The 24,237-nt window shown below is 49.5% G+C and overlaps 1 protein-coding gene across 1 annotated transcript in view; it reads left to right on the top strand.

Annotated features, from left to right (window-relative positions):
- GPC3 (glypican 3) overlaps positions 1 to 24,237 on the top strand; it is a 173,703-nt gene that overhangs the window by 67,451 nt on the left and 82,015 nt on the right. The window contains exon 3 of the mRNA XM_074147608.1: positions 14,686 to 15,380. Coding sequence (XP_074003709.1) covers positions 14,686 to 15,380 — 695 coding nt within the window. The remainder of the gene's footprint in view (positions 1 to 14,685; positions 15,381 to 24,237) is intronic.

Here is a 24,237-nt window from a genome sequence, read left to right as displayed (position 1 = left end):
GCATCTAAATGACTCTTAAACACATTCCGGGATGGTGACTCAACCACCTCCCTGGGCAGCCTCTTCCAGTGTCTGACCACTCTTTCTGTGAAGAATTGTTTCTAATGTCCAGTCTCAACCTACCCTGTTGCAGCTTGAAGCCATAACAAACCAACCCTTACCAGGATGAGACCACTGGGTGCACGGGGAGAGGTTTATCTTTCTCTGGTCTGACAGGTTACCAGTTACTTTTTTTACTGCAGAAGCCTCTTGCATCCCCTTGTCTTTGCTTTTCCTACTTGTGCTCCCAGGGCTCGGGGTTGAGCCTGCCGCTCTGGGCCCTTCTTCCTCCCGCTCCCCTTGGTTTTGATAAAGAATCATGTTCATCCACCACTCGTGCCAGCCCTGACTGTTTGCATTTTTAACTTTGTCTTTATTAAATTTTCAAGAATCTCTTAAGCATTCACACATCTGTCATGGCACAAAGTGGAATATTTCTTGATGTTCAGGAAAACAAATTATACAATAGATGTGCAACCCATATTTAATGAAAAGCACCAAAGCCACGTGTTCATGCATGAAACCCCAGAAAAGGTTTTACTGCAGTCTTTCTCGAGAGGTGTTTGCTGTGAGATTTTTTTGGGTTTTTTTGAAATTTCACTTAGAGTGCAGGCTCCCTATGTCAAAGTGTGTATTCCTGAGGGTCTCCAGGGAGCTCTAAAGGCATCCTGGTGCACCTCAAAAGCAAAGCCCCTTCCCTGTGGTCCCGTCCAGCATCTCTAACTCAGACTTTTGCTGTCATGAGATGCGGGTGCCTTGCATGGGGCAGGAAGCACCCCACCGAGCTCCCCGCAGGCAGGGTCAGGTCTGGGCACAGACCACCACGAGGGGCCAGAGATGTGGCACCAGCGTTCCTGGTCTCCTGGCTTCTGGGCTTGTAGCAGCTTGTGTTGGTGGGCTCTGGTGTCTGCATTAACAAAGTTTTTGTGTGCAGGATATAAATAATAAATGGGTGAACCACAGTGTGACTAATTGCCTAGCAGTCAGCCTGGTACCTAGAATGTAACAGGAGGGGGTTTTCAGGGTATTTTGAGTGGGTAGAATGAGATGGCAGCATACAGTATTAGAAACTTCAGGCACTAGATAAGCTGAACAATTAAAAATAAATGGCTTTGAAACTTTGTGTTTTGATAGGCACAGATAATTAGGAGAAGATGCTTTTCTGACAAGAGTATAATGATTTGGCTTTGGTTGGCTTTGGAAACTTTTAACGTGACTCCCGTGGGAGCAAGAGTGGTGGGCGTGGAGCTGCAAGGAGGCCCCTCTCATTTAAAGACTGGGCAGAGGCAGAGACCTGTCCTCTCTTGATCTGGTGGTGATGGAGCAAAGGAAGAAAGTTCAAACCTTGGTGGCTTAAAATTCAGAAGATGGAATAACTGAATTTTTCTAATTTTTATTACTAATGCTTTGAAGCTAATCTCATAAGCTTGGGAGCCTGAGTCTATAATTTTTATTGTAAAACTAATCCAAAAGTCTGTGTCATAGTGGGAAAAAAAAGCATTTCCTAAGCTCTAAACCCAAATATGCTCAGAGAAACAAACCCTGTAAGAACAGCAGTGGCACCATCTGATGGGTTTTGTAATGCCACAGACAAAAGTAATTATGCTGCTTAGAAAAGCTTTTGTCTCCAGATAATATTGTTAGAAGCTTGCAGTGCAGTGTAAATCATAACAGAACAAATCTGGAGTCTGCTCTTATTGCTGCCAGGGGAAAATCACTTGGATTTTGTTTCCTTTCTGCTCAATATATTGCAAACCTCTCCCGAGTTTGTAAATAAATATTACCTGCTGTTTGAAAAATGACTGACGATTCACCTCAACAGTAGTGCCTGTGGCAGCAGGGCCGTTACTGCAAACAGTTGTTTCTCTCTTGGTGAGATCTTTTGTGTGTCTTTCAGGAACACGGGCTGCTGCAATGAGTCTGAAGTTGCCTGATTCATAGGAGATGTTAAAGAAGTATTTCCTTTAGAGCTCACTAACATGTGAATGCCTACAGCTCTTTTCACTACGTCCTAGCAGTACTGCGGCAATTGTCATGGCAGAAAATATTTTGTTGAGCTTACAAAACCCCAAAATTTTAGCATTTCCTTGATGAACATTTGAATTCCCATCTGTGAACATTGGTGGGTTTTTTTTGGGGGGTTAGCATTTTTGGTTGCCAGATGTATGGGACTTTTAAAGGTTTCAAAACCCTGGACCTAAAGGGGATGCAGCAATTGTGTTAGGACCAGGTTAATTAACTGACGAATTTTCTACCACCCAGCCTGGAGATTGATGTTTTTGCCTCAGGGTGGAAATGATTCCCATGGGCTGAGGGATCCCAGTGCCTGGTTTCTCCCAATGTGGTTTGTCCCGAGGAGTGGTCCTTGTGTGTCCTTTTTTCCCTGGAGAAAAGGAGGCTGAGGGGAGACCTTCTCGCTCTCTACAACTCCCTGAAAGGAGGGTGTAGCCAGGGGGGGTCGGTCTCTGCTCCCAAGGAACAGGCGATGTGACGAGAGGAAACGGCCTCAAGTTGCCCCAGGGGAGGCTCAGATTGGATATTAGGAAAAATTTTGACACTGAAAGGGTTATGAAGCCCTGGAATGGGCTGCCCAGGGCAGGGGTTGAGGCACCATCCCTGGAGGTACTTAAGGCCGGGTTGACATAGTGCTTAGAGACATGGTTTAGGGATGGTTTTTATCAGAGTTAGGTTGATGGTTGGACCAGATGATCTGAAAGGTCCCTTCCAACCCAGACAGTTCTATGATTCTATGAGTGAAGGGAGAGGGATATTTACTGTGAGGGTGGTGAAGCACTGGAACAGGTTGCCCAGGGAGGTTGTGGCTGCCCCATCCCTGGAAGTGTTCAAGGCCAGACTGGATGGGGCTTGGAGCAACCTGGTCTGGTGGGAGGTGTCCCTGTCCAGGGCAGGGGGTGAGACTGGGTGGTCTTTAAGGTCCCTTCCAACCCAAACCATTCCATGATTCTATGAATTGCATGAAAAGGTCATTTCACAGGCAGTAAATGAGGTTCTACTGTTGGGAGGGAAGCGCTGGGAGGAGCCAGGGCAGCTCAGCAGGTGAAGTCTCGCCAGGCTGGGGGCTCTCCAGCCCCCACGGTTATTGCTGCGCCTTGCACAGAGTTCAGTGCCAGGTCCTACGTCTAGGGACCTTCAGGGGGAAGGGTTTGGAGAACAAACCCAGTGACACAGGGGGAGCCACTGGAGCCTGAAAGAGGGACTTGAACAAATCTACTGAGCATCAGGAGCTGGTTCACTTGCTGCCCTGAAGCGGTCACATCCATAGATGAGGTTTATTGAGGGGAAAGGGGCACAATCATGCCCAGAAGGTGTTTAAAATGCATTTTTGTACATAGACCTGGTGAGCAGGACAGGGAAGTGCTGTGTGCGGCATTGCAGCCTGCAGCCCTTCCAAGCAGCATCATCCCAGGAAAGGTGGAGTGAATCACGGAATGCATCATCATCTGCAGAGAGAGAAATTACCACTGGATGCCAGTGATCCGTGCTGATCTCCAGGGAGGTTCCTGCTGCACAGAAAGAAATCAGTTTCTTGTTTGTTTTACAGTTTGGGATAGTTTGTGAGGATTTGCCACCTTCCCACAAAGTCCTGGACAAAATGGTCCTGTAGCTGGAGGTAGCAACACGATGGTGACACTGTGACCTTGCCTAGGATTACTTGCCTGGCTGTCTCCCAAAAAATAAAACTGAGCCTTGTCTTTACTAGCTCTTGGCAGCAGAATAACAAATCACAGAATCACAGAATCTTCTTGGTTGGAAGGGACCTTTGAGATCATCGAGTCCAACCAACCAAAAAAAACCAACAAACCAACCAACCAAACAAACAAAAAACCCCAAAAAACAACACAAAACCAAAAAAGACGAAACACCAAAACCAAACCAAAACAAACACCCGCAACCAGACACCACACCCACCCACAAACAGACATAAACCAACAATCTCGGGCACTAGAGCATGCCCTGAAGTGCCATGTCTACACGTTCCTTAAATACCTCCAGGGATGGCGACTCCACCACCTTCCTGGGCAGGCTGTTCCAGTGCTTGACCACTCTCTCAGTAAAGTAATTCTTCCTGATATCGAATCTAAACCTCCCCTGCCCCAACTTCAGACCATTTCCTCTGGTCCTGTCATTCTTCCCTTGGGAGAAGAGGCCAACACCCACCTCTCTACACCCTCCTTTCAGGGAGTTGTAGAGGGCAATGAGGTCTCCCCTCAGCCTCCTCTTCTCCAAACTAAACATGCCCAGTTCCCTCAGCCTCTCCTTGTGTGACTTGTTCTCCAGACCCCTCACCAGCTTGGTGGCTCTCCTCTGGACGTGCTCCAGCAGCTCAATGTCCTTCCTGTAGTGAGGGGCCCAGAACTGAACACAGCCCTCGAGGTGAGGCCTCACCAGTGCCCAGTACAGAGGCACCATCACTGCCCTGCTCCTGCTGGCCACGCTGTTCCTGATACAGGCCAGGATGCTGTTGGCCTTCTTGGCCACCTGGGCACACTGCTGGCTCATGTTCAGCCGGCTGTCCACCAACACCCCCAGGTCCTTTTCTGCTGGGCAGCTTTCCAGCCACTCTTCCCCGAGCCTGTAGCGTTGCCTGGGGTTGTTGTGACCAAAATGCAGGACCCGGCACTTGGCTTATTAAACCTCATCCCATTGGCCTCAGCCCACTGATCCAAGCTGTCCATATCCCTCTGTAGAGCCTTCCGACCCTCAAACAGATCAACACTCCCACCTAGTTTGGTGTCATCTGCAAACTTACTGAGGGAGCACTCAATCCCCTCATCCAGATCATCAATGAAGATATTAAACAAGACTGGCCCCAAAACTGAGCCCTGAGGGACACCACTGGTGACCGGCTGCCAACTGGATTTCACCCCATTAATTACAACTCCCTGGGCACGGCCATCCAGCCAGTTTTTTACCCAGTGAAGAGTACACTTGCCTATGCCATGATTCACCAGCTTCTCCAGGAGAATGCTGCGAGGGACAGTGTCAAAGGCCTTACCAAAGTCCAGGTAGACAACGTCCACAGCCTTCCCCGCATCGAGCAGGCGGGTCACATGGTCATAGAAAGAGATTAAGTTGGTTAAGCAGGACCTCCCTTTCATAAACCCATGCTGGCTGGCGCGGATCCCTTGGCTGCCCTGCACTTGCTGTGAGAGCTCACTCAAGATGATCCTCTCCGTGATCTTTCCCGGTACCGAGGTCAGGCTGACAGGCCTATAGTTTCCCGGATCCTCCTTCCGGCCCTTCTTGTAGATGGGTGTCACATCTACAGCAAGATGTACATCTACAACTGTGTCACAGCAAGGCTTTTGACACAGTCTCCCATAACATCCTCATTGGGAAACTAAGGAATTGTGGGCTGGATGAGGGGACAGTGAGGTGGACTGAGAACTGGCTTTGTGACAGGACCCAAAGGGTAATGATTAATGGAGCAGGTTCAAGCTGGAGGCCTGTAACCAGTGGTGTCCCCCAGGGGTCAATACTTGGTCCAGTCCTGTTCAACATATTCATCAGCGACCTGGACGAGGGGACAGAGTGTATCCTTAGCAAGTTTGCTGATGATACCAAACTGGGAGGGGTGGCTGACACCCCGGAGTGCCGTGCTGCCATCCAGCGAGACCTGGACAGGCTGGAGAGCTGGGCAAGGAAGAACCTCATGAGGTTCAACAGGGAAAAGTGTAGGGCCCTGCACCTGGGAAAGAAGAATGTTAGGCACCAATACAGGTTAGGCGTGGACCTGCTGGAGTCAAGTTCTGAAGAGAAAGATCTGGGGGTCCTGGTAGACAGCAAAATGACAATGAGCGAGCAGTGTGCTCTTGTGGCCAGGAAGGCCAATGGAATCCTGGGCTACATAGGGAAGAGTGTGGCTAGTAGGTCGAGGGAAGTCATTCTCCCCCTCTGCTCTGCACTGGTGAGGCCACAACTGGAATACTGCATCCAGTTCTGGTCTCCCCAATTCAAGAGGGACAGGGAACTACTGGAAAGAGTCCAGTGAAGGGCAACGAGGATGATTCAAGGATTGGAGCATCTCCCTTATGAAGAAGGGCTGAGAGAGCTGGGACTCTTTAGCCTGGAGAAGAGAAGGCTGAGGGGAGACCTTATCAATGCTTATAAGTATCTCAAGGGTGGGTTGAAGGAGGAGGGAGCCGGACTCTTTTCAGTGGTTCCCAGTGACAGGACGAGGGGCAATGGGCACAAGTTGGAACACAGGAGGTTCCACTCAAATATGAGAAGAAACTTCTTCATGTGAGGGTGGCAGAGCCCTGGAACAGGCTGCCCAGGGAGGTTGTGGAGTCCCCTTCTCTGGAGATTTTCAAGACCCGCCTGGATGCAGTCCTGAGTAACATGCTCTGACATGCTCTGGGCAATCCTGCTTCAGCAAGGGAGTTGGACTAGATGATCTCTATGGTCCCTTCCAACTCTAAAAATTCAGTGAAATTCAGTGAAAATTCAGTGAAATTGGCCACCCTCCAGTCATCTGGTACCTCTCCTGTTGACCAGGATTGTTGATAGATAATGGAGAGAGGCTTGGTGAGCTCTCCCGCCAGCTCCCTGAGTACCTTTGGGTGAATTCCATCCGGCCCCATAGACTTATGTGTGTCCAGGTGCATAAGCAAATCCTTAACTACTTCCTCCTGGACTATGGGGGGGTTGTTCTGCTCTCCATCCTTATCTTCCAGCCCAGGAGGCTGAACACCCAGGGGTTAGCTGGTCTGACTATTGAAGACAGAGGCAAAGAAGGCATTAAGTGTCTCAGCCTTCTCCTCGTCCTTGGTCGCAATGTTTCCCCCCTCATCCAGGAAGGGATGGAGATTTTCCCTGACTCTCTTTTTGTTGACGTATTTACAAAAGCTTTTTTTGTTGTCCCTTATATTAATGGCCAGGTTGAGTTCCTGGGCTTTTGCCTTCCTAATTTTTTCTCTGTGTAACCTAACAAGATCTCTGTACTCCTCCTGAGTTGCCTGTCCCTTCATCCAAAGGTGGTAAACCTTCCTTTTTTCCCTAAGTCCCATCCAAAGCTCTTTGTTCAACCAGGCTGGCCATTTTCCCCGCCCTTTAATTTTGCGCCTCATGGGGACAGCCTGCTCCTGGGCCTTTCGGATTTCCTTCGCGAAGAGCGTCCAGCCTTCTTGGACCCCTTTGCCCCGCAGGATTATCTCCCAAGGGACCCTCCCAACCAGGGTTCTGAACAGGCTGAAGTCCCCCCTCCGGAAGGCCAAGGTGGAGGTTTTGCTAACCCCCTTCCTTACCTCACTAAGAATTGAAAACTTGACCATTTGATGATCGCTAAGGCCAAGACGGCCTCCGACCTCCCCATCTCCCACTAGTCCTTCTTTGTTTGTGAAAAGTAGGTCTAGCGAGGCACCTCCTCTGGTAGGCTCTCCTACCATTTGTGTCAGGATTACAGTTACACAGTTCTGCCGCTGTGAAGGTGTATCTTCACGTGGTCAAGATAAGTCTTTAAATGTGGGGAGACAGTTGCCCAGTTTGTAAGAGAAGAATCTTTTGCAAAGGCGCAAATGGGAGTTGGGAGCTCAGCTCCTGATGGGCAGTGGGAGCAGCCATGGTGGGAGCTTCTCTGCTGAGAGAGCCTTATGGTTGTGTGGTTTGTGTGCCCAGATGTCAAGAAACAGTAAAAATCAAGGTTGTAAGTGCAGTTTGAACCCCCTGGTGTCCATGTGTTGCAGGTGACTGGATGTCGTAATCCCACACTTCCCCCCTGCTTTGTTCCCTGACAAGATGCATGATGGAGGACGGGCTGCTAATGCAGAGAGTTTTGCTGTGTAGCTCCCTCCTCTTTGGTGTGCCTTTGCTGAAGAGGATTTGTGCAATGTGCTGTTTGATGCCCTGAGAATGGGAAGCTTGTGTTTGGTTTCTAGGTGGATGGGACTTTTAAAGGTTTAGAAACCCTGGACTGGAAGGGGATGCAGCCTTTGCGTTAGGACCAGGTTCCTTATGGGAAGCCTTCATTTGCAGCAAAACAACAGTGGTGCAGTAATGGAGGGGCAGGGATCGATCATAGAATCATAGAATGGTTTGGGTCAGAAGGGACCTTAAAGATCGTTGAGTTCCAACCTCCTGCCCTGGGCAGGGACACCTCCCACCAGACCAGGTTGCTCCAAGCCCCCTCCAACCTGGCCTTGAACCCCTCCAGGGATGGGGCAGCCACAGCTTCTCTGGGCAACCTGGGCCAGGCTCTCACCACCCTCACAGCAAAGAAGTTCTTCCCCAGATCTCATCTCAATCTCCCCTCTTTCAGTGTCAAACCCTTCCCCCTCATCTTATGGCTCCCCTCCCTCATCCAGAGTCCCTCCCCATCTCTCCTGGAGCCCCTTTAGGGACTGGAAGGGGCTCTGAGGTCTCCCCGAAGCCTTCTCTTCTCCAGGCTGAACCCCTACGACTCTCTCAGCCTGTCTTCATGGGAGAGGTGCTCCAGCTCTCCGATCACCTTTGTGGCCTCCTCTGGCCCCTTTTCAGCAGGTCCATGTCCTTCCTGTGCTGAGGACTCCAGAGTTGGAGACAGCACTCCAGGTGAGGTCTCCCCAGAGCGGAGCAGAGGGGCAGAATCCCCCCCCCCAACCCTGCTGGCCACGCTGCTGGGGATGCAACCCAGGACACAGCCTTCTGGGCTGCCAGCACACATTGCCAGCTCATGTTGATCTTCACAGTCAATCCCCTGGTGCGTCCTGGTACCCAAGTGCCATGGTGGATCCCGCTTTCCTCTCTGTGGGACAACTCACACCTTTTTCCCATCCGTGGTGGTGCTGGGAGGTGGCTCTGGGTGGCTGTAGCCATGTCTGCTGTGGTGCTGGCTTTTGGTGAGCTGGCGTGGGAGGGCAGAGGGAGGACAGATCTCCCTGTTCCTGGCAGCAGCACCTTTCCAGACATCTCCAGTTGCTTGTGAAGCTGCACCCACTGAGCTCAGACCTGGGGGTGCTGTCTCTGTCGCTGCCCCAGCTCTCCCCTCTGCGGGGGGATGCCATGGGGGAATGGCTCACTGGAGTCACTCCGCCGGCTCCTTGTGGTTGAGGCGACTGCACCACATAATCTCATAAATAAACCCATCAAGTCCCAGACTCGGCTGGAGCCTCTTGCAGCCTGGGGCAGCCAGCAGGTTAATCTGGAGCTCCTCCGGCCCCTTTGAAGTAGCTGCAGCTCAGGAGCGAATGTGCCTTTTCAGGAAAGCAGGCGTTTTTACTAAGCAGCAGACTTTTATTATCTGAGCTGAGAACGCAGTGATTTCCTTTGCCTGCCAGTAATCCCCACTTAGGGCACTGTTATGCTCTTTTACAACTTATTTTCTTTTCTCTAATTGCCAGTTTGTCGTGGCCGTGCAGCTCTCCCCGGGCAGTGTTCTGGGGAGCTTTTGCACTTAGAAAGCAGCTTAGTTCTTCCCTCCTGGCCACTGGGACCAGGCAGCAATTCCTCTCCAGGTGCTTCAGCAGGAGTCCTGCCGGGAAAATAAGTAATAGCCTGTGCTTTTCAACTGGTGCCTGATAACTGCGGTCTGGACTAGAGTTTCAGCTATTTCACGCATCCTGGGAGAGACCTGATAAGTTGCCTTTGACAGAGTTTGTCAACAGATGTATGGTACTGGTGTAGCGGGTGTGATGCTTTGCTGGTGACGGTGCTCTGGCTCTCATCCTGCCGTACGGTCCCTTCGTTTCATCCGGGCATCATGGTATGGGGCTTCCCACCCCTCCTGGCGTACAGCACTGTGGGGCTGTGCCTGGATAAGTCGTTCCCAGTGCCGACTGACGTGACTTTGGAGTGTGATTTGTGTATGTGTTCAGCACCTTTGGGTACCTGTGGATGAAATGGGCTCAAGAGGTGCCCAGGCAGGACTGACTTGAGGTTCAACAAGGCCAAGTGCCAGATCCTGCACCTGGGTCACAACAACCCCATGGACACTCCAGGCTGGGGGCAGAGTGGCTGGAGCTGCCTGGAAGAAAAGGACCTGGGGGTGTTGGTGGACTGGGGGCTGAACATGAGCCAGCAGTGTGCCCAGGTGGCCAAGAAGGCCAACAGCATCCTGGCCTGTGTCAGGAACAGCGTGGCCAGCAGGACTGCAGCAGTGATTGCCCCCCTGTACTGGGCACTGGTGAGGCCCCACCTCGAGGGCTGTGTCCCGTTTTGGGCCCCTTCCCACAAAAAAGACTCTGAGGGGCTGGAGCGTGTCCAGAGAAGGGCAACGGAGCTGGTGAGGGGTCTGGAGCACAAGTCTTGTGAGGAGCGGCTGAGGGAGCTGGGGGTGTTCAGCCTGGAGAGGAGGCTGAGGGGAGACCTTCTCGTTCTCTACAACTCCCTGAAAGGAGGGTGTAGCCGGGGGGGTTGGTCTCTTCTCCCAAGGAACAGGCGATGGGACAAGAGGAAACGGCCTCAAGTTGCCCCAGGGGAGGCTCAGATTGGATATTAGGAACAATTTTGACACTGAAAGGGTTATTAAGCCTTGGGATGGGCTGCCCAGGGAAGGGGTTGAGGCACCATCCCTGGAGGGATTTAAAGGCCGGGTTGACATAGTGCTTAGAGACATGGTTTAGGGATGGTTTTTTTTATCAGAGTTAGGTTGATGGTTGGACTAGATGATCTTATAGGTCCCTTCCAACCTAGATGATTCTATGATTCTGTAATTCTATGACTTTTTGGCGTGGTGGCCCACAGCAGCTCAGGCTGTATCTCTCCAAGCCAGACTCGTGGATCAGGGCTCTTTAAACTTTAGTGCATGCAAAAGTGCTTTTTTTAGTGTTTGGTTGTGGAGTTTTTTTTCCCCTAGTAATCACATAATAAAATATTTTATGAGGCAGAGGTATAACCATGTGGCATGATGGAGTTCTGCTGTGTGTGCATAGCTACCGTGATGGGGACAGTAAGATGAGCGGTACCTTTTGGGCACTGGTCTGATGCTACACTTTATCAGTGCTGTTAAGGTATTTACTCTGCTTCAGCTAGACCTGCAAAACAGCTGCCTTAAATTGCAGCTTTTGAAAATGTCCTCAAAATAAAAAAAAAAAAGGAAGAAAGAAGACTCAGTTGTCCTCCAGCAATGGGAGTTTCAATAATGCCATGTTTTTACCAGTGGCAAATCCAGGCTGTGTTTTTTTCTGGGGGAACAGAAGCCTGTGCTGCTTCTGTAATGCGGCGTCCCCTCCGTTTCCCGGTGAGGCTCACTGGTGGGAGTGCAGGGGACTCACCCGCAGAGCTGCCTCCTCTTGAACTGTTCAGAGCCTGACCGTGGGTCATTGCTGCTGCTGGCAGCTGACGCTTTAATATTCTCGCAGCCAGCACTTTGCGGGAATATTTCAGAGTAAGCAGCTACTAGGGGAGTTGGGTGTGAGAGATTTTGGATGTGCAAGACTTTTTTTTTTTTTTTTTCTCCCCACAAAGTTTTATTATTTCTTGCATCTATTAATAGGGCAGCAGAAGGCTCCATATGCTTTTATAGTCCCTGTTGCTCTCTCTAATGCAAAGGCTCCAAGGCGTATAAAATAGACACTCTTAGCCAGTTATTATGACAAAAATTATGTGCATGTCATGACCTTTAAAGCAGTGGGACTGTGTGTGCATGCTCTTCTGATACGCCACTGTTCTCCATTCCTTTCTGAAGCATTTCTCGCCGTAGGAGGTTTGCATAGGAGCTTGGAATATTTTTCTAATCAGCGAAGAGTCTCTTGGCTCTGATGATAACTTGCACAGCACAGAGGAGCGAGGAAAGGGAAGAGAGATGACTTTTTCTAAGGGAACTAACAGAGAAGAGGTTAAAGGCGAATGGTGAGGCACAGCATGAAAATCCTGGCACCGTCTGCAGTGCTGTAAAAACCACTGGCCCAAAAAGTTCTTTGTGCCCTTTGAGGCAAGAGCTATTCTGGTGCTCTTGAGGATAAAGAAGGAAAAAAAAAGTTTCATAATCCATGTGCCCTATTTAAAGAGTCTTCTTTTTTTTGTTTTAAAACTTTTAATAACATTGCAACCATAACTTGCTCGCCTTCCCTAGCCTGCACATTTGCCCTGCTCTGTGTCAGATGTGCCACTGTGCGTGGAGATTTCACAGAATCTTCATGGTTGGAAAGGACCTCTGAGATCACCGAGTCCAACCATACACACACAAAAGACCCCCACAATCTCGGGCATTAAGGCATGCCCTGAAGTGCCACATTTACACATTTCTTAAATCCCTCCAGGGATGGCGACTCCACCACCTTCCTGGGCAGGCTGTTCCAGTGCCTGACCACCCTCTCAGTAAAGTAATTCTTCCTGATATCGAATCTAAACCTCCCCTGCCCCAACTTCAGACCATTTCCTCTGGTCCTGTCATTCTTCCCTTGGGAGAAGAGGCCAACACCCACCTCTCTACACCCTCCTTTCAGGGAGTTGTAGAGGGCAATGAGGTCTCCCCTCAGCCTCCTCTTCTCCAAACTAAACATGCCCAGTTCCCTCAGCCTCTCCTTGTGTGACTTGTTCTCTAGACCCCTCACCAGCTTGGTAGCTCATTTGCAGTGTCCTGTATGGGTGTGGGGAGCAGGATGCCTGCTGTCGTGGCGAGGGGGGCATGGAGAGAGGGGGTCCGTGTCCCTGCACCGTGACATCCCTCAATCGGTGGTGTTGGGATGGATTGCTGTCCTCTGGGGATGCAGGTGGTTGCTCTGGGCTTGTTGGGGCAGCCTTGGTGGACGCGTTGGGAGCTGTGGGCAAAACGCTTCGTGCCTGGGAGGTTTGCAGGCACCAGATGGGATGGAGACACCGTTGGCAAAAGTATATCAGTAATTTCTGCTTTGATTGCTGCTTACACCATAGCTTTCCACATGCTGGTGTGGGGGGCAGCAAACAGCAGCGGGTCCCAGTCCCGCCTGGCGCGCTGACATAGGGTGCACTCAGCAAGAAAGAGATGGAAGTCCTGGAGATGTGATGGTCCCAAAAGCTCTTGAGTAACGTGAGAGGTTACGCAGGGTGAGCAGCAAGGCTGGGCATTGATCATGATAGTGTTGATACCGAACCCCCTATGGAGAGGCTTCAGGCCACGCTCGGCTGCATCCCAGCCTTAACAAATGGGAAAAATAACACAGTTTTAAAAATTAAAGATTCCCTTTAATTATTGAACATGAATAATTTTCATGCAAATTGAGCCAGGATGTGTGTTTCCAGAGTGACACAGCTGAGAGCAGTTACATCGTGGGGTGTCAGTGACCTGTGAACTGAGAGGCTGTTTGTTATCTGTAGCATTTTATGCATAGCACCCTGGAGGGTGGGACACGGGCTGGTAGAGAGAGTTGGCTGAAGAAAAAGACTTTAGTTTGCACTGGTGGCCTCCCCTTCTATTGCTTTAACTTGTAAACTGGGGTGTGCGTAGGTACGTTGTCTTTACATACCTGGGTATGGGTATTTTGGAAGTTTCTTGTGGAGTAGGGCTGTAATTAAGGGAATAACTGTGCAGTGACTGCTGCTGGAGGCTCTGCTGCTTGCCATGTGGAGGAGGCGTGGGCAGAAAGTCCTCAAGAAGGTGGAGAGGGGAAAATGCACCCTGACTTTTCCTAGCAAATTGATGGTCTCCGTGTAAAACTGGAGCTTTACAGGGCGGTTTGGCATGACCTGACGCATGTGAGAGTGGTCCTGGCTGGGAACCCTGGCTGGGAACCTCCAGATGGACATGGAGCTGCCGACTCTCAGCATCACTTTGCACCAGGGAGCAGCTCATGTCCAGGGCAGATGAAACGTTGGGTTTGCAGCTGAAGGCAGCCTGGTGTGTTGGGGAAAGCTGTAGCATGGCGGGGGCTTTTCAAATGTCTTTGAGGACACGTAGTGCAGGGCAGGTGCTGGGAGTCAAGTCCAAATATCCTCTGTGATTAAGCTTCTATAAACATTTTCCTTTTCATAACGGAATGCCAGCATTTACTATTTCCTGATTTTAAACACGGTACAGTTTGTCAAACATTTATCTCTGTCTTTAAGTCTCGAGATAGAATTCCTGTTAATTTCAAATCAATATGAAAGGGGGAGAGAAAGAAATTGCAGTCTAGCCCTTTTCTTGAATCGATATTTTCCTTAAAAGCTGAAATGTTAACTAGATCATAGCTTTTTGCCATTTTGAAATGCAGCTTGTGTTTAAAGAACGTAGGCATTTCCCCGGAAAATCGCTGATGCCAGTAAGTGTTGGAGTGGGCACAGCTGCCAGCAGGTGTTTGACCCAAAGAGGGCAGGATGGCACCAGCCTTTGCAGGAGTAATCATAGAATCACAGAATGGTTTGGGTTGGAAGGGACCTTAAGGACCAACCAGTGCCACTCCCTGCCCTGGGCAGGGACACCTCCCACCACACCAGGTTGCTCCAAGCCCCCTCCAACCTGGCCTTGAACCTCTCCAGGATTGGGGCAGCCACAGCTTCTCTGGGCAACCTGGGCCAGGCTCTCACCACCCTCACAGTAAAGAATTTCTTTCTACTATCTAATCTAAATCTCCGCTCTTTCAATTTAAAATGATTACCCTTTGTCCCGTCACTACATTCCGTGATCAAGAGTCTCTCCCCATCTCTCCTGTAGGCCCCCTTCAGGTACTGGAATGTGCTATAACCTCATCCTTCCTGTTTCTGAGATCATCGTCTCTTAGTAACTTCTCATTTTCTTGTTCTGTTTTGCAGAAGCCTTTGAACTTGTAGTACGACATGCAAGAAACTTCACCAACAGCATGTTTAGGACCCACTACCAGAGCATGGGACCCAGAGCTCTTAAGTTTGTTGGAGAACTTTTTACAGATGTCTCGCTGTACATATTGGGCTCTGACATCAGTGTTAATGACATGATAAATGAATTTTTTGACAGTTTATTCCCTTTGGTTTACTCTCGCTTGATTAATCCCGGCTTCCCCGATCCCTCCGTGGAAATGACTGAATGCCTGCGGGCAGCCAGGAGAGACCTCAAAGCCTTTGGTAACTACCCGAAGCTGATGATGACGCAGGTGTCCAAGTCGCTGCAGGCCACGCGAGTCTTTCTGCAGGCGCTCAACCTGGGGATCGAGGTGATAAACACTACTGACCACTTAAAATTCAGCAAGGACTGTGGACGGGCGCTGCTGAAGATGTGGTACTGCTCGCACTGCCAGGGGCTCCTCCTAGCCAAGCCCTGCGCCGGCTACTGCAGCGTGGTGATGCAGGGATGCTTGACGGGCGTCGTAGAGATCGATAAGCACTGGCGAGAGTACATCGGGTCTCTGGAGGGGCTGACCAAAGGCATGCGCGGCATCTATGACATGGAGCACGTCCTCCTGAACCTCTTCTCCGCGGTGCGGGATGCCATCCTCTATGTGCAGAGGAACGAAGGAAAGCTCTCAACAACCGTGAGTGGTATTCTGCAGTCCCCCTGGCGCGGTGCCATGGCAGCCCTCCGTTGCATACTGTGAAACAAACCTACCCCTTTCCTCCAGCCAACAAACCCAAATGTTCCAATTGCCAGCTCCTCTCTCCTTCCCTCCCCCCACCAATTTTTTAAAAAATCTTTTGGTAGCGTTTGAAACTGGTGTTTGTGGGGCCTGGGCTTCAGTTAAGGGCTTTGCCTTTTTAAGTTGGTCGGAGCAGAAGGGTCTGGAGTCATCCTATAGCTGGGGTGTGAGATCGGAGCTGAGATGTCCCAGCCTCTTCAGTACTCCCTGGGTTCTGTACTTGCCTTGGGTAGCTCGGAAAGGCTGGTCCTGCTCTCCGGGTGTCCCCTGCCTCCCTTAACATCACTACAACATACCTCCAAATAGATGCCAAGCGGAGGCATGTGCTGTGGCATCCCCTCCTTCCTGATGTACTAAAGGAGATTGGGTTTTCCCTCTTTTTGGTAACTCACTCCAGTTTTGGGCCGCATTTAATCCCAGGGATGAAGTTATTTCTTATTTTATTAGGAGAGACCCAACTCTTTAAAAACACATGGTGTGAATTTCTGAGCCTCACAAGAAACTGAGGCTTTCTCTGTTCAGAAAACCTTGCTGCTCTGTTTGAACGCCAAGGACAAATAGACTGTGGAAACATAACACTTGTTTTGCAGAGGAGATTTTTCTTGAGATGCGATTGAGCTGCTCCATGCAGGTAGGGTCGGTCGAGTTGGGGATGGGGGCAAAGGTGTGGGAATGTTGTTATAGTTTGCTTAAAGCCAGCAATGATTAAAATCTGCCACTGTTTCCCCGTTAGCTGCTTGTTCCTGCCATTCTTGACTCCTGTTTACAAAAGAACTGTGTTTATGTAGGTCACTGTAGTACTTGCACTGCAAGTAACTTATCTTTTTTGGGGACTGTGGAAAAGTATCGGCTTATGGATTTGGAGCTGTGTGGCGTTCAGCCAGCAACACTCATCCGTGCTGTTTTATGTGCCGTCCTTGTGCGATGATTGCCCGAGACATGCCACTGCAGGCTGTGAAATAACGTGATGGCACCCGGGTGGTTTCACACCCCCCCCCCCCGGGTAGTTTGGCACACAGATGCAAGCTCTCTGCATTGCTTAGAAGGGATGTAGAGACCAAATCTTCAGTAAGTTGGGTTACTCTTGTGTTGTGTTGACCTAGGGACACGCTTTTTAGCAGGGCCTGTAGCGATAGGACAAGGGATAATGGCTTTCACCTAAAAGAGGGAAGATTTAGACTAGCTATAAGGGAGAAATTTTTTACAATAAGAGTAGTGAAATGCTGGCCCAGGTTTCCCAGAGAAGTGGTAGATGCCCCATCCCCGGAAACATTCAAGGTCAGGTTGGACGGGGCTCTGAGCAACGTGCTCTAGTTGAAGATGTCCCTGCTCATGGCAGGGGGGGTGGACTAGATGACCTTTAAAGGTCCATTCCAACCCAAACCCCTCTGTGATTCTGAGACCAGGAGGCGGCTGTGGCCGTGGGCTGGGTTTTGGTGTTTTACAGCAGGCTGCTAAGAGTTTCTCCTGTCCCTAGGACTGCAGGGAGGTTCCAGCTGACAAGGTCTGGGGGCAGCAGCTCTGCTGGGCATGACTTCTGCTGCCATGGAGCCAGGGCAGACTCTTCTCTTGTCAGTCAGAACCTGGCAACCCTCTCTAGAAAAACAAAGGAGCAGAGATGTGACTGTAGGTTTAACTTGAGGTCAGGTAAGATGGAGAATTCATGTTACAGGTGATAATGATGTATACAGGAGAGAAAACCCAGCTCAACTCTAAGCCCAGGTGGCATTTCCAAGGCAGTAAGAAACCAAACTTACTTCTACGTGTAGCGTGAGCCTATTTGACCTCGAAAGATCAGTTGACACATTCTGCTGTGAGCAAAAGCATCCAACGTGTTTTGCATCAGCAAACCCACCTTGCTTGTAGCTGCTGACACAGAACTGAAACATTGCCCTTGCAGACTGTGTCCCAGGGTTTTGGAAGCACACACAATATGTGTGTTGCTGTATGGTCCTGAAAGGATAAGTGCATGTCCTCCCGTATCCTTCTTTTATTGGCACAATAAAACTGCACTTTTTTCTTTAAGATGTCCATGTATACAGGGAAGGAACATGACTGTCAGTTATATTATCAAATATTGAGACCTTGATTTGTCTACAGAGAATGTGCTTGTGGGAGAATGAGTAGATGTAGTGCCACTAAAGTCAATGCAAGCCATGGCAGTAGAGCCGTAATCTGTTTGTCCTCTGCCAAAGCAGAACATAAATTGACTTGCTTTAAAATAAAACTTCACTGAACAGCGCAAAACCATTCAGTGCTTTCGAGCTTGATAGAGCTGTTTGAATTCATTAGTGCCATATATATTTAGGTACTTATTTAAACAAAACCCCTCTTGATTACTTAATAGTTGAGTGATTCTTTTATTTGTTCTTAAGACATTTTGGAGTTATAGGAATGCAGAGGAAAAAAATCCAAGCCAAGCAATCCAATTGTCTGGCAATTGTCACTAAAAGAAAATGGCCACTGGGTTTTTAAAGTTTATTTTTAAAATGTTGATGTTGCTCAGCTAAGGCTCTTATGTCAAACCTGATCCCAGAGCATCTTTTTTTTAGGGATGAAGGGATGAACTGCTCAGGAGAGGAATAGGGCAGTAATGGAGGCGCTGACAGTCTGAACGACAGCGTTGCAGGTGGCCTGACTGATAACGGGTCTGCATCTGGGATCTGGGGTAAATATCTCTGCCCCTAAGTGACAGAATACTCCGTTTTTTTCATCTGTGCTGGAATGAAACCTTTTCTGTTAAACTTATCAGCACATATTGAGTTTCAAAGAATATACCCAGAAGCAAACAGTTGTATTTACTGTTATCCTGTAAATATGGTTGGGTTTAGACACTGTTGTTATATCAAAGTATAAAATTCTGCGGGAGTTGTCTTTGAAAATGTGGGACTTGGCTCTCACTCTGCCTTCTCATATCGACCTCTTTTATTACTGACCTTGGCCGCCACTGCTTCTAAGGCAGAGTTCAATTCACCTGGATGTTTTTAAAGATAATGACAGGTTATTTAATTGTCATTAAAATCCCCTGGTATTATGGAAAACTTATCTTCCATGCCCGTAGTGATTATAGCCTGAATAACAACACTACTGCCCTTGCCTGTCCTTTGGGCTTCTTCTCGTTGTCCATAGCATTGGTGGCACTTCTGCAGCAGTAGTTTTTCCTCCTGAAGTTTCAGGTCCTTGGGTGTGTTACCCAACTGAGCATCCTTCCTCCGTGTGGCTGCTCCTCTGTCCCCCTCGCCACCCACCCCTAGGCTGGGTGCAGGGGTTTGCACGGGGACTGGGACCCCTTTTATAGCTTGCAGCAGACCTGGCTACAAAGGGCATGTGAGCCTGAGCTCCAGAGGTGTTGCAGAGCCTCCAGGTAGGTTTCTGAGGAGCTCTGCATTCCGCAAGTCTAGGAGTCATAGTGTTGTTAATCTGCTTTTGGAAACTCTGTGCCTCAGGCATGCATTTAAATGTATGCCTACGCTGGTGTTGTTCCTGGTACGTAAACAGTGATGCAGAAGAGTGAACTCAATCATATTATGGCAATAAGCAGTTTCCATCCCAAGCCTTGCTTTAGCAGATAATTTTTCAGTGATAGTAGTGTTAGGGCTTGATTATTTCCACAATTTGTCTGTTTAAAAACTTCACCCTTTAAATATGCTATTAAAATACTTTATCAAGGAGGCTGAATCTCAGGAGGGACTGGGGGAAAAAAGAAAATCTGTCTAGGGCTATATCTATGTGCTATCAATTTTCCTGTTTGCTACTTTTTCCCTGGTTGAAAATGTGCCCAGTACGTTCACCTCCTGTAGATATTTTAATCACAAGTGTAGGTAAGAGTGATTTTTAGTCTGTTTGTGCTTTCTGCCACAAACACAGACACTTGGAGAGACGCAGTACAAATAAACTTCATAAAATATTCAACCCCAACACCTCTGGAAGTTGAGTCTCTCTCTGCTGTTGGAAGTAACAAGAGAGACAATAGGTCTGGTTGTCTTACATAGCTAATAGTTGATCCCCTCTGGGGTTCTCTACCTTAAGCCAGCACTGCAAATTTATTTTGAAAGGTTGCAGGATTGAGGGGAAGCCTGTTGATTTGATACAGATATTAATTTATCTAGGTAAATTTTTTTTTTTTTCTTAATGCTTTCCCCCTCTCCCTGTAACTCATCAGGGGTTTGAACCCATCCCAATAGAATGGGAAAAAACAGGCAACTCGTAGCATGGTGAGACATGAACCAAGAAAGGTGGGTGGCTTGGGGTGAGGCTGTCACCATGTATTGCATGGGAGAATCATAGAATCATAGAGTTGTCTGGGTTGGAAGGGACCTTTCAGATCACCTAGTCCAACCATCAACCTAACTCTGATAAAAAAAAACATCACTAACCCATGTCTCTAAGCACTATGTCAACCCGGCTTTTAAATCCCTCCAGGGATGGTGCCTCAACCCCTGCCCTGGGCAGCCCATTCCAGGGCTTAAACCCTTTCAGTGTCAAAATTGTTCCTAATATCCAATCTGAGCCTCCCCTGGGGCAACTTGAGGCCGTTTCCTCTTGTCCCATCGCCTGTTCCTTGGGAGAAGAGACCGACCCCCCCTGGCTACACCCTCCTTTCAGGGAGTTGTAGAGAGCGAGAAGGTCTCCCCTCAGCCTCCTTTTCTCCAGGCTGAACACCCCCAGCTCCCTCAGCCTCTCCTCACAAGACTTGTGCTCCAGACCCCTCACCAGCTCCGCTGCCCTTCTCTGGACACGCTCCAGCCCCTCAATGTCTTTTTTGCGGTGAGGGGCCCAAAACGGGACACAGCCCTCGAGGTGGGGCCTCACCAGTGCCGGGTACAGGGGGACCATCACTGCCGCAGTCCTGCTGGCCACGCTGTTCCTGATACAGGCCAGGATGCTGTTGGCCTTCTTGGCCACCTGGGCACACTGCTGGCTCCTGTTCAGCCCCCAGTCCACCAACACCCCCAGGTCCTTTTCTTCCAGGCAGCTCCAGCCACTCTGCCCCCAGCCTGTAGCGCTGCAGGGGGTTCTTGTGACCCAGGTGCAGGATCTGGCACTTGGCCTTGTTGAACCTCATCCCATTGGCCTTACTGGAGGTGTGCAGCTCTATCTGCAGAGTGTTTCCTAGGAAGAAAAGGAGCAGCTTTCCCTGCTAAGCAGAGAGCTTAGCAAAGCATTTTAATTCACTCAGTGATGATGACTGAGTTTCTAGAAAATCCTTTTAAATTGCAAAATGAAGGTAGCCAGACCTTTGTTCAAGCAATCACCCCCATCTGTGCTGAGTGGTTAGAGGAGGGTTACCAGTGCCGTGCAGGAAGAGGGTGCAGTTCTCAGTGTGCTTGCACTGGGAGCGGAGCCCTGCTCTTTCACTTCCCTGAAAACACCTTGAAAAGACTGTGGAGGTCTGAGTTAAGGAGGTTCTATAGCTGTGCTGCAGGCTGGGTTTGGTTGTACCCCAAAGCAGGCAGAGTGTGGGGTGTGACCCCAGCTCTCATGCTGGCCATGGGAAGCTACCAGTGGAGCCCCAGGGAGAAACAGAATTAGGCAAACCAGACTCTCGTTTGCCCTTGATTTTTTGTGGAGTCCTGCTAGGGAGACCATAAACATGCTGGAAAGATAACCAGCTCCTTTTCTTGCCTGTAGCACCACAGAGAGAAGTGGTGTTCCCCAGGGGTCAGTACCGGGTCTGGTCCTCTTCAGTATTCATCAATGACCAGGATGAAGGGATGGAGTGTACCCTCAGCAAGTTTGCTGATGACACGAAGCTGGGAGGGGTGTTTGACACACTGGAAGGCTGTGCTGCTGTACAGTGAGACCTGGACAGGCTGGAGAGTTGGGCAGAGAGGAACCTGATGGAATTCAACAAGGGCAAGTGCAGGGTGCTGCACCTGGGGAGGAATAACCCCCTGCACCAGTACAGGTTGGGGCTGACCTGCTGGAGAGCAGCTCTGAGGAGAAAGACCTGGGAGTCCTGGTGGACACCAGGATGACCATGAGCCAGCAATGTGCCCTTGTGGCCAAGAAGGCCAATGGCATCCTGGGGGGCATCAGGAAGAGTGTGGCCAGCAGGTGGAGGGAGGTCATCCTGTCCCTCTGCTCTGCCCTGGTGAGGCCCCATCTGGAGCACTGGGTCCAGTTCTGGGCGCCCCAGTTCCAGAAGGACAGGGAACTGCTGGAGAGGGTACAGCGGAGGGCTACAAAGATGATGAGGGGACTGGAGCACCTCTCTTAGGAGGAAAGGCTGAGGGACTTGGGTCTGTTTAGTGTGGAGAAGAGAAGACTGAGGGGGGATCTGATCAACGCTTATAAATACTTAAAGGGTGGGTGTCAGAAGGACGGGGCCAGTCTTTTTCCAGTGGTGCCCAGTGACAGGACAAGAGGTAACGGGAAAAAACTTGCACATATGAAGTTCCATCTAAACATGAGAAGGAACTTCTTTCCTGTGAGGGTGGCAGAGCCCTGGAAGAGGCTGCCCAGGGAGGTGGTGGAGTCTCCTTCTCTGGAGACATTCAAACTCCGCCTGGACACGTTCCTGTGCAACCTGCTCTGGGTGGACCTTCTTTGGCAGGGGGTTGGACTAGATGATCTCAGAGGTCCCTTCCAACCCCATAGCATTCTGTGATTCTGTTGCTCTTTTGCAAATGGGTGCTGAAATTTGCAGTGCCAGCAGATGCACAGGAATGAAAATCAAGAATGTGTAAGTAAAGGAACTTTGGGCACCCAGGGATGAAAATATCACCTGTCACCGTACGCAGTGGTTCCGTGCCTTTGTGGGAGCTGCTTTTGGAGCTGGCTCACCGCCCGACCTGCTGTGAAAGCTGCTTTGCTCGGTGGGTTGCAGTGGCAGGGAGCTCCGGTGAGTCTTCCTATCTGTTAATGGTTTTCTTTCTGTGCTGGAGCTGGCAAGAGACTTGTGAGGCGAGCTTTGAAATTACAGCGCCGTTCGAGAAGTCGTTCCCTTTGAGACGCCGAGATCAGTTTCTTTGTACTTTTACTGCGGGTTGCTTTCTGTTGGCATCGCTCATGGGACAGTCGGCTGGATGTACAGTCTCCTTATTTTCAGTTTCTTTATCGGCAAAGTTTAATCCTCCAGCTGGTCTCTAGTGCTTGCTGGGAGCTAGTCCATTTTTCTCTTAAAGCTGGAAAGACGGGTGAGGTTTTGGTTTGCAGCAAGCTCAGACTCACTCATAGCTATCCCAAGGTGTGAATATTGTGTGCTATTGTTAACCATTTTGTGACAGGTGGTGTAATGTGCCTGATAAAGCCTGTTAAAGTGAGCATCAGTTCCCGCTGCGGGGGGAAAATAAACCTGATCACCGAGGACGGTATCAGCAACCTTCCACTTACTGTGAAAATACCTTGGGAGTATTGCGATGACTTGGCTGAAGAGGTTTCAGATATTAAAGATTTTCTGATAGCTGGGGAGCATGTGGCAAGGTGCTGAGCTGTAAGGCATTGATTTTGATCTAGAATTCCCCACGTTCTTGCAGCTTGGCTGGTACTGAAAGAAAAAGGGCAAAAATTATTTATGCCTGCAGTTTTGCCACCCAGTATCAACAGTTTTGATCCAGCGACTTTGGCACTGATCTTAAATCTTTGGTTTCACGTTCAAATACACAGTAGCAAATTAAGGGTCTGCATCTCAGTTTTGAAGGGGCTTTGGCATGGATGCTCTTGACTATGACTTGCTTCTCTAAGGGAGTGAGGCTCAGAGGTTATTCTCAGCCTATAGTGAAAGTTTTGCCCCTTGTCTGGCCTGGGGAGGGAGGCCATCAGTGACACAATTAATTAATTCACTGCTAATGAGCTTTGCCTCTAGAGCACACGCGTAGCAGGCTTTCTTGGTCTTTGGTTAGCCTTGCCCTTTTCATGCTGGGGTCCAGCGTAGGCAAAGTGGTGCGTGCTGGTCTCTCCTCCTGCTTGCCCTAATGGTACAGGGAGGCTTTAAGTCAATTTGTCACCAAGTTGGGTCCAAACAAAGCAAGGCAAGCATGTGGGGAGTGCATGGGGCTGCACAGAGCTGCTGGGTGGAAGCAGTCTTCGTGGCCAGTGATGCTCAAACCCGCCCGTGCAAAGCCAGAGGAGGTGGCATGGAATATAAACACGGATTTAATTTAAAATAGCATTTGATTTTGTTTCTGTATGTAAACTTTTATATTGTCATCTCCTTTTTTTGCTCTCCCTCTGTTCTTTTAACTGGATGTGTTCTAGCCTCTGGCATGTTGTGCCATTTCGGTGGAATTTGCAGTGATGCTTTTTTTTTTAATTAAAAGCGGAAGGTAGCTGCTAATGCTGCCCTCTCCTCCCTGCGCACGCACGGCAGCACGGGGAGCATCCTTTGACAGCGTGTTTGATGCCAAACCCAACTCTGCACTGAAGTTCACACGAATCTTTTCCTTGGCTTCAGTCAGAGGCAGATCACTCAGCTGGTGGCAACTTCATCCTCTCTACTCAGCGGCTTAAAAAGAGTTTTTTAAGGCTGCTGCATTTTATGGGCAGGAATATCATAGGGTGCCCACTGAGCCTGGCTTGATCTCGCTTCAAATCCTGTGTTGGCTCTAGCGCCAGCTGGATTTGTTGTTGTGCAACTGGCTCCCAAGCGTTTAAAAAGATGTTTAGTTCTTGAGATGCTCTGATGTTAGTACAAAGATCGAGCAGAGGTGGTGGTGTGGGACGAGGTGGTTGGAAACGATGGTACACAGCTTTGCAGCTTTCTTCATTGCATCTTCTTTTTTTTTCTCATCTTTCTTCTTTCCTGGCTCCCATC

The sequence above is a fragment of the Numenius arquata genome, chromosome 5 (assembly GCF_964106895.1).
Source record: "Numenius arquata chromosome 5, bNumArq3.hap1.1, whole genome shotgun sequence".
Lineage (NCBI taxonomy): Eukaryota > Metazoa > Chordata > Aves > Charadriiformes > Scolopacidae > Numenius > Numenius arquata.
This window is presented reverse-complemented; position numbering and strand designations above follow the sequence as displayed.